General features: G+C 37.4%; 3 protein-coding genes and 1 long non-coding RNA gene across 6 annotated transcripts; 3 read left to right on the forward strand and 1 right to left on the reverse strand.

Annotated features, from left to right (window-relative positions):
* Window positions 1-2,096: 2,096 nt before the first annotated feature.
* Window positions 2,097-6,412, reverse strand: LOC111795122 (putative beta-1,3-galactosyltransferase 2). Of its 2 annotated transcripts, XM_023677378.2 has the most exons (11): window positions 6,010-6,409; window positions 5,352-5,448; window positions 5,177-5,250; window positions 4,892-5,103; window positions 4,707-4,770; window positions 3,782-3,854; window positions 3,559-3,679; window positions 3,390-3,477; window positions 3,191-3,316; window positions 2,987-3,096; window positions 2,097-2,522 (listed from the first exon to the last, which is right to left on the reverse strand). In XM_023677378.2, the coding sequence occupies exons 1-11, from the start codon at window positions 6,120-6,122 to the stop codon at window positions 2,374-2,376; spliced, it is 1,227 nt and encodes a 408-aa protein (XP_023533146.1). In that variant the 5' UTR covers window positions 6,123-6,409; the 3' UTR covers window positions 2,097-2,373. The 2 variants fall into 2 exon arrangements, with proteins under 2 accessions (XP_023533146.1, XP_086980127.1); XM_087124001.1 differs by lacking the exon at window positions 4,707-4,770 and having other exon boundaries at window positions 3,782-3,843; window positions 6,010-6,412.
* On the forward strand, window positions 2,427-3,276 carry LOC147792745 (uncharacterized). The gene is made up of 2 exons (XR_015421124.1): window positions 2,427-2,567; window positions 2,799-3,276. It is a non-coding gene; the product is annotated as an uncharacterized LOC147792745 (long non-coding RNA).
* A 760-nt stretch (window positions 6,413-7,172) lies between the features above and the next one.
* On the forward strand, window positions 7,173-9,338 carry LOC111795123 (high mobility group B protein 3-like). Its single transcript, XM_023677379.2, has 7 exons — window positions 7,173-7,328; window positions 7,885-7,992; window positions 8,122-8,179; window positions 8,325-8,369; window positions 8,595-8,675; window positions 8,795-8,902; window positions 9,031-9,338. The coding sequence occupies exons 1-6, from the start codon at window positions 7,279-7,281 to the stop codon at window positions 8,900-8,902; spliced, it is 450 nt and encodes a 149-aa protein (XP_023533147.2). The 5' UTR covers window positions 7,173-7,278; the 3' UTR covers window positions 9,031-9,338.
* A 1,540-nt stretch (window positions 9,339-10,878) lies between these two features.
* LOC111795120 (glutamate receptor 3.7-like) lies at window positions 10,879-17,064 on the forward strand. Of its 2 annotated transcripts, none has more exons than XM_023677376.2 (7): window positions 10,879-11,020; window positions 11,949-12,268; window positions 12,424-13,745; window positions 14,038-14,315; window positions 14,415-14,446; window positions 15,404-15,813; window positions 16,410-17,064. In XM_023677376.2, the coding sequence occupies exons 2-7, from the start codon at window positions 12,013-12,015 to the stop codon at window positions 16,821-16,823; spliced, it is 2,712 nt and encodes a 903-aa protein (XP_023533144.2). In that variant the 5' UTR covers window positions 10,879-11,020; window positions 11,949-12,012; the 3' UTR covers window positions 16,824-17,064. The 2 variants fall into 2 exon arrangements, with proteins under 2 accessions (XP_023533144.2, XP_086980429.1); XM_087124303.1 differs by having other exon boundaries at window positions 10,897-11,020; window positions 11,911-12,268.

Below are 17,064 nucleotides of genomic sequence, written 5' to 3' on the forward strand. Positions count from 1 at the left end.
CAGAAAGCTTGCATTTTAAGGTACAAAACAGAGGGTCAGCTGATGGGGGAGGGAGTGTTACGAATTATGAACCTCCCCAAAAGTATGGCTTTGGTTTTGATTTTTACTTTCCCAAAAGACCTTGTACCAATAGAGATGTATTCCTTATAAACTCACGATCAACTTCTTAATTAGCCGATGCAGGACTCTTCTCCCAACACACATATCTTCTTCTTTGGGATTCGCCTTCAAGGACTTTTCTTTAAGGTTTTAAAACGCGCTTGAAAGAGGATAATATCTGCTAACGGTGGGTTTTGGCTGTTATAATAGCTCTCTCAAAAAAAAAAAGGAGCGGGCATCATTAAGGGACCCTCACTTCTTTGAAGCGAGCGTGTCTCGGTGGGCTTCTTAAAACATTGCCTTTTTTAATATCCAAACCCACACAGAAAGGAGAGGATTAAGGCTAAATATAAAAGACTAAACGCATCTTAATCATGGTTTAGCAAGTGATTAAACACCACAAATTGGTGTGTTGGTCAAATGGAGTTGGCCCACTTCATATCATTTGGGCTCTGCTCATCAGACATGTATAGCAACCGCGAAGAAAAACAGCATGTGATTGAAATCGAAAAGTTTAGGGTATAAAAAGAAAAGAGAGGGTAAAGTTGGAGGGGTTTGTTAAGAGAATGAGAAAAAGGGTAAAGAAAAGGAGAGATTTCTGGGTCTGGAGTCAATTCCAGATCCAGTTAGGAGTAGCAGGAATAAATTTGGCAACAACCTTCCAATGAAAAGGAGAACCCTCCATTAATGGCGTTAGCTACAATGGCTTAAACAACACGTTAGCTACAAAAGAAAAACAGAGCGGGTGGTGTTGAAAGTTGTAGGAACCAAAGAGAGTAAAAGAAAGATTCTGTGTTGTTTGTTTGCTTAATGAGCATTGCATTAATGGTGAATGAACAGAGCCAAACCAGACATCCCTTAGCCTCTCCGTTTCCCCCTCTGCCCATCATTTATAAATGCCTTCATTCAATGCTCCCTCTCTCTCTGTGGCCCTCTTCTTCTTCTTTAATTAATATTCCAACCTCCTTCCTTGTTGGGTTGTTTGAGACTTTAATGCTTCTTCGTTAATGCACTCACTCACCCATTTGGATCTTCCCTTTGTCTTCTTAAACATTTCCTCTGTTTCTCTCACTTTGAATCTCTCTCTCTCTCTCTCTCTCTCTCTCTCTCTCTAGAAAAAGGAAGGCAGTGTCTCTTTGTGTTGTTACCGAGACATTGTGGTCTTGCAGGAGACAAACTTTTCCAGGTGGAATTCCACTGTCTCTGTCTACTCAGAATTCCCATGTTCTTGGGTAAGTTTTCATTGATCAAAAGGTAAGAAGTTCGAATAAACGTGGTGTGGTGTGGTGGGGTTTTTTGGAACGAGATGTTGGTTCGGTTCAATAAGAAAGCAGTGCTCTGTTTAACTTGTGTTCTTCTTTTTTATTGAGCCGTGCCAATATCACGTGTCATATTTTTGCTTATAATTTATATGGTTTACAATAACATTGTCATGGTTAGTTTTTGTTTGGGAGAGTGACATGAAATGGACATTGTTTTGTCAGTGTTTGAACGTCTGAAAGTCTCAAGATCTTGTCGTTCTGGTTGTTTTGCCTGAAAGCTTAAGAAGCTGAAAGACAGATTCTGAGTTTTAGCATGTCGTTTTGTGTTGTCTTCTCTTTTTTCAGATTTCTGCTACCAATTTTGGTTCCACCATTCTGCCTTGAGCTGGCAATGCAGAGAACCAGAACAGAAGGTAATCTACTGTTTACTTGTGTTTGAGAATTTCCTTTTTATGGCAAAGCTGATATTTTTTGCCATTTTTTGCCTTCCCAGTTTATTATTTTTCATTGGGTCGAACAAACATTCTTTATAAGGGCATACAACTTCTTTTGAGTAGACACGTTTCAAAACTGTGAAGCTGACAACGATATGTAATGGATAAAAACAGACAATATCTACTGACAGTGGATGGGAGTGGATGGGTCTGGACTGATACCGTTTATAATTCTTATCCCCCTTTCAAAACTAGTTAGAATAAGCAAATTTTTTAAACGAAGAAGACACTGATGCTTGACTACCTTTAAGTCGTGCTCGTTTGGTTGTTTTTATTATCATGTCTTCATGACAATAGGGAATTATTAACTTACAAATTGGCCCTCATAGCCACAAAGAATTTGTGTACTTTTATGTTTCAGCTGCTGATTTAGCCAGCCCTCAGAAAAAATGGAGGTGGCTCGTGCAGCGCTCTCTCTCTCTCTCAATCTGTCATTTTAAGTCTCTGGGTTCGTACAAGATTAGCAAGCTTTCTAGTACAGACAACAGCTCCGAGTATGGAAGAAGTCCAAGCAGCATTCAGAAAGTGGCACTCCATAGTACATTCTCGCCTTCTCCACACCGTCGATGGACTTCCTTAATCCTCTCCGCAGACTTGCAAATCCCGCTGCAACTCCAATCGAACGAAGCAACGCAAATGTTTCCCGCCTGAGCCTTCCACTCGCAATCTGCACAAGAAGTTTGTGTGATACCTTCACATTAACAGATGGCAGGTAGAGTTTGATTCTACATAAGCAGTCTTAGTGATAGGCCAACTGCATACCAAACTTCATCAGCCATTTGAATTGGTTTTTCAATAATACGATCCCGAAGGCAATTTGTTTTCCCCTAGGATGTCAGATTTACAGTACAAGATTCTTATTAGCAGGTTAATGTAAACTTGTTTTTCGGTCAATATTTGCGTCTCTAATTCTATTCAATTCTATTATGATTATGGTATGCAGTATCTTTCTAAGTGGGAAAAAGGATAGAAAGAAGCTGAGGGCCAACAAACACTGGATTTGACTTCTGAACCAATATTCTCAGCAAAATGGTTAGTAGGGTACCAAATTAGACCTCACTGAAAGTTGTCTTCCATGGACAAGTTCGTTGTTCTCGCACGTCGTTAAAAAAAATTGTAGGAAAACATTACCTGGTGGAGTGCCACAGCAGAGTCTCCGATCATCGATATGTTCGACATCGAGTCCAATAAACCAGGATCCCAAGGAGACATCCTCGTTAGCATACTTGTGTAGAAGATGTCTGAGATAAGGTAAAATAGACGAGCATTTGTGAAAATACATAAATGTAGAAAGCCAAAGACCATCTCTCAAATACATTTAGTGTAGAAGATTACTGGTTTATTGAAATGTAAGAAGCCAACTCCTTTGAGATGGCATATAGTTGTCCGGTCGCATGACGAAAATACTTGTTTCCAGCTTCTCCGAATTTCCAATATTCAGGCTCATGGTATCTCACTCCCCTGAATGATAGTTGATCAAGTTTTAGCTCAACATTGATCATAAAGGGAGAAGCAAAAAGAGAACGTATCTTACCTCTGTGAAAGCACAGGGCCAGATTTCATGCATCCGATGTATACTCGTGGCTTCTTTCGATGTCTGACTAATGTTTCACCGAGCGTTCCTGAGCCAAAGGATCGAAATGCATCAAGGAAACTTGATTTCCTTTCCTTTATATTCTACATTGCGTTCAGAATTAGCATACCAATATTAACATGAACATCGTCATCGACTTTCACGTAAAAGTCTGCATCCCATAAAGCAACGGCTGTCGCAAAGTATATTTTAGTTTTTGCTGATAATTCGAGGTAACCTTCAACGTGGTCCTGCTCACGAATGACGTAAATAAGTGTAACATAATCATCACTCTACTATAACTTTAAACACGAGGAGTTCAAGAAATTTGGAAGATAGGTACAAAACATTACCAGCCTAAGGAGATCACCATGCTTTTTATCTTCTGCTTCAACAGCTCTATCAAGAATACCTCCTGAAGTCACACTATATAAGAAGGGGAACTTTCTCAATAAGTAAAGAATCTCAGCAACTCAAAGGCATAATGTTACGTAGATCAGAGAATAAACTCGGGTTGTTCACAAGTCTTGACTAACATTAAAAGAAACTAAGTAGTCTAAACTCAATTAAGAAAGAAAATGCGTGCTAAGTGTCAATTCTTGTGAGATACCACATTCATTAGAGAGAGGAACAAAACATTCCTTATAAGAAATGTGAAAACCTCTCCCTAACAAACGCGTTTTAAAACCGTGAGATTGACGGCGATACAAAACGGGCTAAAGAGGACAATATCTACTAGCAGTGGGCTTGGACTGTTACAAATGGTATTAAAGTCAAACACCGGGCGGTGTACCAATGAGGATTTTGGGTCCCTAAGAGAGGTGGATTGTGAGATGCCACATCGGTTGAAGAGGGGAACAAAACATTTTTTATAAGTGTGTGAAAACCTCTTCCTACCGGTGTACCAATGAGGACTCTGGGTCCCCAAGGGAGGTGGATTGTGAGATGCCACATCGGTTGAAGAGGGGAACAAAACATTCTTTATAAGTGTGTGAAAACCTCTTCCTAATAGATGCGTTTTAAAACCGTGAGGCTGACAGCGATACGTAACGGGATAAAGCGGACAATATCTAGTAGCGGTGGCTTGGGCTGTTACTCTTCTTAAACAATCTTTTACAGCAAATCAATATTCAGAATAAAGGTACTCGGCTATGGTAATTTCCTTGAGAAGAAGGTAAAGTATTTAAACCAATGAAGCATACTTAAGCATGCCATTATTCAGTGCCACCTAATTCGAACTTGACATCTAAGGGAATTTGAGGAGGATAGGAAAGCGACCTGTGGCCAATGACAAAGCGAACAATGATGCCCTTTTCTTCTTCCAACTTCCTTCTTTTTTCACCTTTTTTTTTTTTGACAAAATGCAAGAACAGAAGCAACAATTCAATGGAAGTAATATGAATGGTATGAGATCAACGAAAATGAGAAAACAGATTAACATAATGAGAACGAATAATCCGAACCTTGAGGCATCCAGGTAGCCCGAACAGAATCTCTTCTTTTCCTGCTGCTAAAGGCAGTATTGATTCCTACAACCATTAAATACTTTCTTCTTCCTGATCTATCTATCTTCTTTGAATCTTCTGATAAAGGAGAACCGCTTTGGATCGATTCGTGTACCGACTTCGCAGCAGCTAATTCCATCTCTAAGTTAGAAATTGTCTTATCTAATGTGCTGCATTAGAACACCTTGTGGGTTAGTCATAGTTAAAGTGCATTCAGTCCAACAAAATAACATAATCACTTACTGTATAGCATCACGAGTCTTGAAAACCTTGCCAAAAATGTCTTTAGATGAAAAATTGACTTCCTGCTGCTGTAACTACAGAAATCCAGAGAAGAATTCAATGTGGATGCCAAAGTAATTACATTAGCAGGTTCATTATAGCACTGGAGAAGTAAGAGAAATTTGGAGATGCATACAGATTTGAGGCCACACCCCTCTGAAGCTAATTTCAATTCTTCAGCTTCCACCGACGTTGTTCGTGCCATACCTTTATGTTCAGGAATGGTCCACATTCTGCAAGAAATTCCATTCTGTCAATAACCATCTTCCTCAAAATAATTAGATTTGGTAATCAGCTAAGTTTCAGGGGGGGAGAAAGTTCTTGGTACTCAATGATTTCATTGAACACAGACACAGGAGCTTCCAGAAGAACTAGAAATACAGTGATAATAGTAAACATTGTCTAGAACTTGCTAGGAATAATAAATCTTAAGCTATTGAATCACAAAAGGAACGAGAAAAAAGAAGAAAACATGAGACCAACCAAACTTCCATTCATTATTAGGAGAGAGAAACCAAAAGAAAAAGAAGAGAACAAAATTTCCATAGATGCTTCCTTTTGGATCATCCGAGTAAAGCAGTCATAAAAAGAAGATAGTTATTCCCAAATATCATGATCGAGAGGGGTAGCCTTTTCGTTTTCCCCAAAATCGGAGAGAAAATGAACTTAGAACAACTTAAAATATCAACACACATCAATAACAATCCCAGAATCGAAAATTAACCACGAAATCAAGAAGGAAAAAGAAGAAGAACAGAAACAGGAATTCGAAGTAAATAATCCGAGTCGCAAACCTATTGGTGAAGAGCATTCCAGAGAAAAAGCTCCCGAAGCAAAGGAACAGAGTCCATTTCTGAGTTACAACACTCGTTGAAGAATGATGATCGGCCTTGCTTTTCCAAGACATTTTTTCCTCCAAGAGAAGAAGCAAAAGAAATCAAGCGAAGAAAAGCGCCAAATCGTTGGAGTTTCTGGAGCAAAAGGAATTTGAAACAGAGATAGAGAAGAAGGGTTAAGTATCAGAAATCAGAATAAAGGCGCTCCCCTTGTTTATCTTTCTCTCTAATCTAATTTGTTCGTTTCTTCATCACTGAGCTTTGCCTCTCTCTCTCTCTCTCTCTCTCTCTCTGAACACTGTATTTGCAGAGACTGCAAGTTGAAGTGAACAGAGGAGAGGTAAGAGAGAAGACTGCCATGCCGTCATCTTTCTCGATACTACCAAATTACCAAACTGTCCTCACTCTTGAGTTTATTATACACCTTATTTTTTTAATCAAAATTAAAAAAAATTAATTACCAATTTATGTCGACTTTTAAATTTAATTTGATGGGTATAAAATTAAAAATTAGAATTACTAATGACGCTTTTCCCGTTATACCCCTGCCACTTTTGGCCATACTGGCTTACATGATAAGGGCATAATTGCCATGGTACCAATAAAAATTAATAAGAATGGCTACCCAGCCAATGGGGCATGGAGAATTTATTTCTTTTCATAAGCAAATATATGTTGGGACAATTTTGCACAAGATGGCATTAATGCTTATTTTATTTATAAATCCACAATTTTACCCAAAATTGGCATTAAAAGATCATATAAATCTAATAAAGCTTCAACATATAAATACACAAAATTGGACATAAAATTTAATATTATATTAAATAGATTTAATACTTTAAATGGGATGGGAAATATGTTATATAATTATTAGATAAAATTAAAATTTTAAAAAAATTAAAAAATAAAAATCTATTAGACATGACCTAAAATAGTAATTTAACTTAAAAATCAAGTAAAATAATCATATTTTCCGTACAAGAGGAAGCGACGCGCGTTTGTTTGGCTCACCTGTCCTCGGTAACCAACGTATCGTGTATTGTATTCGTGGTCATTTCCCGCCAAAATTAAGGAATTTTGGATGCATTTCATTTTCATTTAGTTTAACATTTCGAATTAATTTCGCATCATACATTATATAAAGCCGTTCTCTTCTCCTTCTCTGTTCGTTCGATCACTCTCCCTCTCTTTCTCTACGAGTCTGCCTAATTCTAGAAAGCCACCATGAGAGCTCTGAAGAACGCCGTTGTCACTCACAAGAAGCCTAACGCAGAGTAATCCTCTTCTTCTTGCTGATTTGATCTTCTTGTTTTAGTTTTTTTTTTTTTTAATTTTTGTCTTGAATAAGTTTTCACATTCTTTGTTTCGGTTTTCGATATAAGTTTCTTATCTTCTCCTGTACGATTAGTTTCTTTGGTTCTGCAAGCTCTCCTCAGTTGCGATGTTGTACTCTGTCTCTGTATATTTGTGTTCTTGTGCTTTCTAGGTAATGTACGTCCATTTTTTTTTTCCTACTATTTTGTAATGCTTTGCCTCTTTGTATATTTGTAATTGAGATGAACTTCACCGCATGCGTTTGTTTCTAAATCAGTTTTGTTAGTTTTGGTTTCCTACACGAGGTTTCTTCACTTCTTTGAACCTCAACTATTCCACTGATATTATTTCCTTATTCTGCTCTCAATCGTTGTTTCGGAATTAAATCAAATAACTATTGTAACTCTCGTATTTTCCGTACGATTTGGCTCATTTGAATGTGTTCCTGAAGTTTTTATGCAACTTGCCATCTCCTTTTCATGATGTGTGATTTTATTACTGATATACTGTCCGAAGGATGCTGAAAAAGAGGAAAGCTGAGATGAAATCCACGAAAAGCAACAAAGCCATGAAGAAAGACCAGAATGCTCCTAAACGTCCAGCCACAGCGTTCTTCATTTTCATGTAAGTATAATTTATGATTTGGCTCTAGTGCTAGATAGAATCTGCTTTATTTTGAAACCTTTCTTTACACTCTAGCTTACATTATATTTATTCGTTCTGATTTCGATTTCTTGTTTTGGCAAATGATAGGGAGGAATTTAGAAAGACGTTCAAGGAGAAGTTTCCTGATGCAAAAGCTGGTCCAGCTGTGAGATTTTATACTCTTGTTTTAATTAGCTTACCTTTCTATTTATTCCTCCACTTTTATTTAAATACGACCGAGTGGATGATCAGAAGACTTGTCGAATACTTAGCCAGAGATTTGTGGCCATCTGTGTTTCGTTATTTTGCAGGTTGGTAAAGCTGGTGGTGAGAAATGGAAATCAATGTCTGATGCTGTAAGATTATGATCACTTATTTTCGGACTATTTCATAGAAAAGTAGTTCGTGACTAAACAGTTATTAGTGAGTAACTTTAAGAATAAATGATTTAGGAATAAGATTGGAAGCTAATTGTTGTACTTTAGTTAAAAGATTGTTAACGTTTTGCACTATGTGTTGGCTTCGCTAGTCATCAGAATTATTAACGATACAAGTTTGTGGTACTTGTTTTTCTTCCTCAGGAAAAAGCTCCTTACGCTGAAAAATCTTTGGGAAGGAAGGCAGAGTACGAGATAGCTCTTGAAGTGTACAAGAAGAAACTCGTAACTCTATTCTCTTCTCTCATTTCGTTCCTTCGGCTTCACTTTGTCTGAACATCACCTGGTTTCATTTATTATCTGTTTGTCCCTATCTCTCTTCTCTAAGATCTCATGGTTTTCAGAATTGCTCTGCGGCCGCTGAAGCTGAAGTTGAAATGTCAACAGAATCACAGAAATCAACCTCTGATGTCCGTGATGACGCAGAGCAAGAAGCTAGCTCTAGCTCTTAGGTATTTCTTTTTTCCTATCTATAGTTGTCATACACCAATGCACATGCATGCTATAGCACAGCCGTGTGCCATATCATCTTCCCTTTGTTCTTCTAGATGTTGATTTTGTCTTATACCGTTGCAAGCAGCTGATATTTGGCTTCCTACATCGTCCGCCAAGATTTGCAGAACTTCAGGTCCCTTGGAGGTAACAGAATTTCATATATTTTTAAATAAAAGTTGCATGATTGTAGACAAGAAGCTAGCAAGTGCAAAGAGAGTCAAGAGGAAGCTAGAAATTAGGATTTTCCTTGGATGCATTTGTATATTCTGCGTACTTCTCTGCTTTGGTGGTGAACTGAATGTCTCATTTCTCTTGAGGTTAGTCTCTGGTTAACAAGGGTTGCATGTTTTGAGTTCCGATGAGAAAAAAAAAAAACGTATGGACATTCCGGAAGATTGGAGTAGATCAACTTTGATAAGAAATTTAGAAAATATAAGGATTTGAAACTTATCAAAACAATAGATAAAATCCAACCATAATTGAGCACATCTAGAAGTCACTAAAGTTTCACATTAATTTTTTTAATTCTTTTTTTAAAAAAACATTTGTATTTTTAGTTGTTTTTTTTTTAAATTATATTACATAAAACTATATTTAAATTTTGAAAAACTTGAATTTTAAAATATTTATGAAAAAGTAGGCAACAATAACGTGTTTACAAGTTTTAATTTTAAAACAAAAAGTCAACGACTAGTTTGCTATCAAATGTGTCCCCAAGAATTTCTTACTAACCATCATTCAATTTTGAACCAACAAGTCAGAGATGCATAATTTTCTTACCAAGAGAAAAAGGAGAGAACATACTAATAATAATAATGATAATAATATTATTATTATTATTATTGAAAAAGAGTTTAGTGGTTGTTCCTCTTGACCCATAAACAAAATATTGTTCAATCAAATATTAATATAAAGCCACGACAGCAAAAATAATCGAAGTCAAACCCTTATCCCACTTGTACAAACGGATCGTTTTTTTAAAAAAATAATAACCATACACGTTTATTAATAGCAATTTTCATATACACAAAATTTGGAACCTTTTGTTAAAAAAAAAAAAAAAAAAAAAAAAAGAAAACATTTCTTCTTATTAAAAATATATATCTTAGTTGATTATAGTATACAATCTAACATATACTTCTGCGATTTGGATAATATATATAAGAAAGAAAGAAAAAAGATTCCCCTTCTCAAATCTCGAATCTCAAGTACACCAGTTGATAAATCTTTATTCTATATTTTTTGTCTAAAACAATAAATGTAGCACTTTCTCAGAATCTTGAATTTCTATTATAAGAGAAAAAGCTCCATCTTTACCCTTTCTCAGAATCTCAATCTGGGTAAAGTTTAACAGTTAACTACCCTACCGTTGTTGCAACAATTTTCATGTTTTAAAGATGGGTGTGAATAAGATTACAAGATCATGTTTTAGAATGTAATTATCCAACCTATTTAAGGGTAATTACGAAAAATTCTGTTCATCATTTTCTTCCTTCTTGTTATGATTTTCTCTTATAAATTACGAAAAATGGTGTATAATATTGTATCATCACCACGTGTTATTACAGAAATTTATGGATCTTCCTCATCCAATCGGAAATTGCAGTTGAAAACAATGCAAATGGTCCTCCCTCCTATGAAGGTACCACTGTTGTTAGTCGTTATGCGTTTCTTGAAGTGTTTGTGATGCGTATTTCTTTGACTCACTGTGAAGTTCCGTTTTCAAAGTAGATTATAATGTTGAATTTGTAATTCAATATGATATGTTCTTTCAGTTTGATTCAGTGATTGGAGTGTGGTTCGATGGCTCTCGAGGAAAGAAACCTTGCGGTTCGGTGATTCTTTGCTTCGACGAACAGATGAGGAAGGGGAGAGAAATTTTGTGTTTGTTTTCTGTGAACTTGCAGTTGTTTAGTCTGTTCTGTAACAGTGGTGATTCGGTGGACTTTGTCGGAGAACTTCTCGGAGTTGTAACCATCGATTAACAATGATTGGTGGGATCATCGGCGGAACCAGCACCACGTTGTTAAACAGGTTTTGGGCGTCAAATCGGATGCGTGCATTAATGGGCAACAGTAAGTTTCTTTTATCAATCCTTAGAGCTTTTTGGCTATGGAAGTCAATTTTTCTTCTCTTTTACGTTCTTTGATTTTGCGTTTGCTTAGGATGATATGTTTTTCTGGAAAATAAACCGATGGCTTCGTTTTGTTTTATCATTAATAATATAGGATTTGAATGAGTTCCTCGACAAGATGTGTCAATCCCCCTTGACTTGTTTTCCTTGTCCTCCTCTGTACTTTTTATTGTCCTGTTTACTATCGATGATTTTATGTCGCTGAAATAGCCCGTTTGTGTTAGGAGCCACTATTTGAGTATAAGCTCTCGTGGCTTTACTTTTAGCTTCCTCCTAAGGCCTTATACCAATAAAGATGTATTCCTTAATTATAAACTCATGATCAACCTCTTTATTAGTCGACGTAGGACATCCCTCCCAACAATCCTCAACCATCCTCCCCTCGAACAAAGTACACTATAGAGCCTCTCCTAAGGCCTATGGAACCCTCGATCAGTCTCTCTTTAATCGAGGCTCGACTCCTTTTCTAGAGCCCTCAAACAAAGTACACCCTTTATCGACACTTGAGGATTCTGTTGACACAACTAAATTAAGGACATGACTCTGATACCATGTTAGAAATCACGACTCTCCACAAATGGTAAGATATTGTCCACTTTGAGCATAAGCTTTCATAGCTTTACTTTTGGTTTCCTGAAAAGGTTTTTGAGATGTATTCCTTACTTATAAACTCTTATAAACTCATGATCTCCTCTTCCAATAATCCTAACCATTTATTCATTAGGAGGTCTATAACAGAAGTGGTAGTACGTAGTTCTGTAATGAAACTTGTAGGTGTAATGCATGTTCTTATGTGGGCTGCGTTCTTGATCTCCTTCTCTTCAATTAAAGTTTTCCTGGTTATCACCAAAAGCTCTTTGCCTATTCAGCACTCTCCGGCTCTGTGAAAGCTTGCATTAGTCAGCTTTGAGTCTTCCTGGTCAAAGCTCGCTCATGGAGAGCTTATTAAGTCTTACATTGATTGGTTCGATATGGGCATTTCTTGCTGGTTCTGCATGTTGTCAAAGGCCAGCGGTTGTGAACATTGGTGCAGTTTTCACTTTTGATTCAGTTATAGGAAGAGCCGCGAAGGTGGCAATGGAAGCTGCAGTTTCTGATGTTAATGCAGACCCTTCCATTCTCAATGGAACAAAGCTGAATTTGGTCATGGCAGACACTCATTGCAATGTTCTCTTGGGCTCTATTGGAGGTACTTCACCGCACACAGCTTCATTCATATTATATTATAGTATTTTGGCGACATTTTTTGAAATTTAATATTGGAATTCTTATTCTATATTGAATTTTTTTGATGTCTTCTTGTCTTACAATACACTTTCTGACTTCTGCCCCCATGTGTGGCAGCTTTCCATGTTCTTGAGAAAGACGTGGTAGCCATCGTTGGGCCTCAATCTTCAGTTGTGGCTCATATGGTTCTACAGATTGCTAACAATCTCCAAGTGCCTCTTATATCATATGCTGCCACTGATACAACTTTATCTGCTCTCCAATTCCCCTTTTTTCTACGGACTACTCACAGTGACTCCGATCAAATGACTGCATTAGCAGAATTAATCGACTTTTATGAGTGGAAAGAGGTGATCATGATCTTTGTAGATGATGATTATGGTAGAAATGGAATATCCACTTTAACTGATGAACTTGACAAGATGTTTAAAATTTCTCATAAAATACCCTTACCTTCTCTGTTTCATCTCAGAGAAATCACGGACATACTCAATAAATCCAAGCTGCTTGGCCCTCGTGTCTATGTTGTTCATGTCAATCCTGATCCTAAATTAAGGATCTTCAAAATAGCTCATCAACTTAATATGATGACAAGTGATTATGTGTGGCTGGCAACAGATTGGCTTTCTACTACCTTAGATTCAATTCTTCCCATGAACAAAACCTCTCTAAACATCCTTCAAGGAGTGGTTGTTCTTCGTCAACATACTCCTGAATCCAGCCAAAAAACAACATTATGGTCTCGGTTAAAGAATTATTCATTGAATGTCTATGCCCTTAGTGCCTATGATACCATTCAAGTACTTGCACGTTCAATTGATAAGTTTCTGAATGAAGGTAGGAGCATTACCTTCTCTTTGAAGAATGAGTTTCATGATTTAAATACAACTAAAATGCCATTGGGGAAGCTCAAAGTATTTGATGATGGTGCTCTTCTTTTGAGCATATTGTTGCAGACAAAATTCACTGGTTTAAGTGGTCGGTTCGAGTTCAATTCGGATCGGAATATCATCAGCAGAGGTTATGAGGTGCTTAATATCGATCAGACCGGGTTGCGCAAGATTGGTTATTGGTCCAATATCACAGGCTTTACAATCCAATCACCTGAAACTCTAAAGCAGAAACGAATTAGTTATACTCATCTAAACCAGACTCTTGGCAATGTTACATGGCCTGGTGGGAAGACAGCAAAACCACGTGGATGGGTGATTGCAGATAATGAAAGACCATTGATAATTGGAGTGCCACTTAGAGTAAGTTTCGTTGAATTTGTTTCAGTAACCAATGGAAGCAACAAAAACATTGAAGGATATTGTATTGATCTGTTCAATGAAGCAAGAAAGCTGGTCCCGTATGATGTTCCTTACAGGTTTATACCTTTTGGTAATGGCTACTCCAATCCTTGTTATAACGACCTTCTGAAGAACATTGCCAACGGTGTAAGTAAACATTACATTTGTTCTTATTTATAGCTTAGTTAACGATTATACAAGTTATATATATAGAGTAGATGGTTATATCTGGTAAAACTATATATAGTGAACCGAACCATATATACCCTTAGATAGTAAGTCATCCATACAAAACCTTTAGTCAATATTTTTTCTTGCATTTTCTCTCTTCTAGATCAAATATGTGCGTTGTTGTTGCGATCATAACCATACTATCTACTTGTTTGTTGTCTAAAGAGAATGAAGTCTTTACTTTCTCTTGTTTTTTTTTTTGTGATAGATATTTGATGCAGCTGTTGGAGATATTGCAATTGTAGCCAACCGCACAAGGATTGTGGATTTTTCTCAGCCTTTTGCTTCTACTGGTCTTGTTATTGTGGCTCCAATCAAAAATTCAAAATCAAATGCTTGGGTTTTCCTTAAACCATTTACAGTAGAGATGTGGTGTGTTACCTCGGCGTCGTTTTTTATGATCGGTGCAGTCATATGGCTTCTTGAGCATCGAGTAAACGATGATTTCCGTGGTCCACCAAAGAGGCAGCTCGTGACAGTATTACTGTAAGTGATCTGAAGGTTGTTGGCTTATTAATCAGTAAATGGTTGATACACATTTCCTTTAAAAATAAGTTGATCTTTGAAAATGTTTCCATCTTGCAGGTTCAGCTTCTCAACCTTGTTTAAAACAAACCGTAAGATATCTGTATTTTACTTCTGATTCTTCTATTTGTTGTTTCTTTTTCTTGTGTTCTATAATAATTGTTGAGGATGGTTGGGAGGGAGTCCACGTTAGCTAATTTAGGGAATGATCATAAGTTTATAAGTAAGGAATACATCTTTATTGGTATGAGGTCTTTTGGGGAAGCCCAAAACAAAGCAATGAGGCTTATGTTTGAAGTGGACAATATCATACCATTATGGAGAGTTGTGATTCCTAACATGGCATCAGAGTAATGCCCTAATTTAGTCATGTCAATAGAATCCTCAAATGTCGGACAAAGAAGTTGGGACCTTCGAAGGTGTAGTAAAAAAGTGTCGAACATAGGGTGTACTTTGTTCGAGGGCTCCAGAGAAAAGAGTCGAACCTCAATTAAGGGGAGGTTGTTCGAGGGCTCTATAGGCCTTTGGGGAGGCTCTATAGTGTACTTTGTTCGTGGAGAGGATTGTTGAAGATTGTTGGGAAGAAGTCGCACGTTGGTTAATTTAGGGAATGATCATGGGTTTATAAGTAAGGAATACATCTCCATTGGTACGAGGCTTTTGGAGAAAGCCCAAAACAAAGCCACGAGAGCTTATGCTCAAAGTGGACAAGATCATACTATTGTATAGAGTCGTGATTCCTAACAACAAACACTGTCTAAAATAAGAAGAAACAGCATCATCAAGTGGGCTTCATACGGAGCAAGTTCGACTCGAAGTCGGACTTTTAACTAGGACTATATAAGAGAAATCAAGCTCCAACAGCTTATCATTTAATCCACTCTATTCTCACTATGTTATGATTATAAATAAGAACAAATTTATACATTCAAAACGACAATTAGGCTTATTTATATTTCTGCTTCAATTTACCTAAAAAAATACTTGCTGTTATCTACTGTTCACTTGAATTGATGTGGTAAATGTTTGACAAGATTTCTATATTACAGAGGAAGATACTGTAAGTCCACTTGGACGCATGGTAATGGTGGTGTGGCTGTTCTTATTGATGGTTATCACATCAAGCTATACAGCTAGTCTCACTTCAATCCTTACAGTTCAGCAGCTTTCATCTCCCATTAAAGGACTTGATGACTTGATTACTAGTGAACACCCAATTGGGTACCAGGTTGGATCGTTTGCATATAGCTATCTGACCGAGAGCCTTTACCTTCCGCGATCGAGGCTTGTACCTCTAGGCTCTCCTGAAGAGTATGAATCAGCACTATTGAAGGGGCCCTTCAAAAAAGGAGGGGTGGCTGCTGTTGTTGATGAACTGCCATATGTGGAGTTATTCTTATCAGGGAGGAACGACTTCGGAATGATCGGTCAGCCATTCACCAAGAGTGGATGGGGATTTGTGGGTACCCTTCTTTAACTACAGCAGGAGATAACTGTGGACATACATTAGTAGGTGCATTAGGACTATTAGGACATACATTAGTAGGTGCATTAATCATGATATCACTTTGGAGAATCTCTCCCCACAGCTAGGCTACTATGTTTTTTTGTTTGAAATTTCAGTTCTGGGCTCCAGTGGGAGGCCCGCACGACGGACTATTAGCTCAGTAGTAGAGCATGCCCCTGATAATTGTGTCATCGTGCCTAGGTTGTGAAGGCTCTCAGCCATAGATAGTTCAATGAGCCCATTAGTGCCTGAGCCTATCTTTCTCTGTTCTTTTAAAAGAATGGATGTTTTCTTCCGGTCTAAAAAATTGTTAGCTCTGGTTGATTTTAAACTAGTGTTAGTGGTTAGTGTGACAGCTCAAGCCCACTGCTAGTAGATAGTGTCTGCTTTGGTCCGTATCGCCGTCATCCTCACGCATTTTAAATTTTTTGAAGGAAAGCTCGTAAAGGAAAGATCTGCTAGCGTGGACTTGAGCCGATATAGTTAGTATTCTATGTTACTCTTTTCATGGAATAGTTGCACTCCATTAATGTAAAACTTTCTACCAGGCTTTTCAGAGAGGATCTCCACTTGCAGTAGACATTTCAACAGCAATTCTAAAGCTGTCCGAGAATGGAAAACTTCAGAAGATCCATGAGAAGTGGTTCTGCAAGAAGGGTTGTCCTGGAGAGAGGAGAAGGAAATCTGAGCCTAACCAACTTCACTTACTCAGCTTCTGGGGTCTATATCTGTTGTGCGGTGCCTTTTCACTCGCTGCTCTTCTCATATTTTTGCTCCGAATCATCCGACAATTCGCCCGATACATAAGACAGCAGCAGAAGGAATCTTCTCATGCAGAGATGGTATCATCTAATTCAAACTCGAGCTGGATTCATGTCGTATACAAGTTTATCGACTTCGTCGATGAAAAGGAAGAAGCCATCAAGAGACTTTTTCGAAAGAATGATACTCAGAATAGCTAAATGATAGCTTATTGATGTGCATTGGAAAGGTTGAAGGTAAATCCTGCAGCTGTTCTTGCAGATTGGATCTTATGTTAGAAAAATATTATGTTATGTTCATCCATTGCTGGAAAGTTACCCAAAATTTAGTGTTCATGTAAATAAGACTGCAATAATGAGATCTTAATTACTACCATGTTTGAATGGTAAAATTCTGTAAGATGAGACAAGTATGATATGTATGATTGCTATCAGTGTTTCA

Source organism: Cucurbita pepo, chromosome 5 (assembly GCF_057944985.1).
Source record: "Cucurbita pepo subsp. pepo isolate OVF chromosome 5, ASM5794498v1, whole genome shotgun sequence".
In the NCBI taxonomy this organism is placed as follows: domain Eukaryota; kingdom Viridiplantae; phylum Streptophyta; class Magnoliopsida; order Cucurbitales; family Cucurbitaceae; genus Cucurbita; species Cucurbita pepo.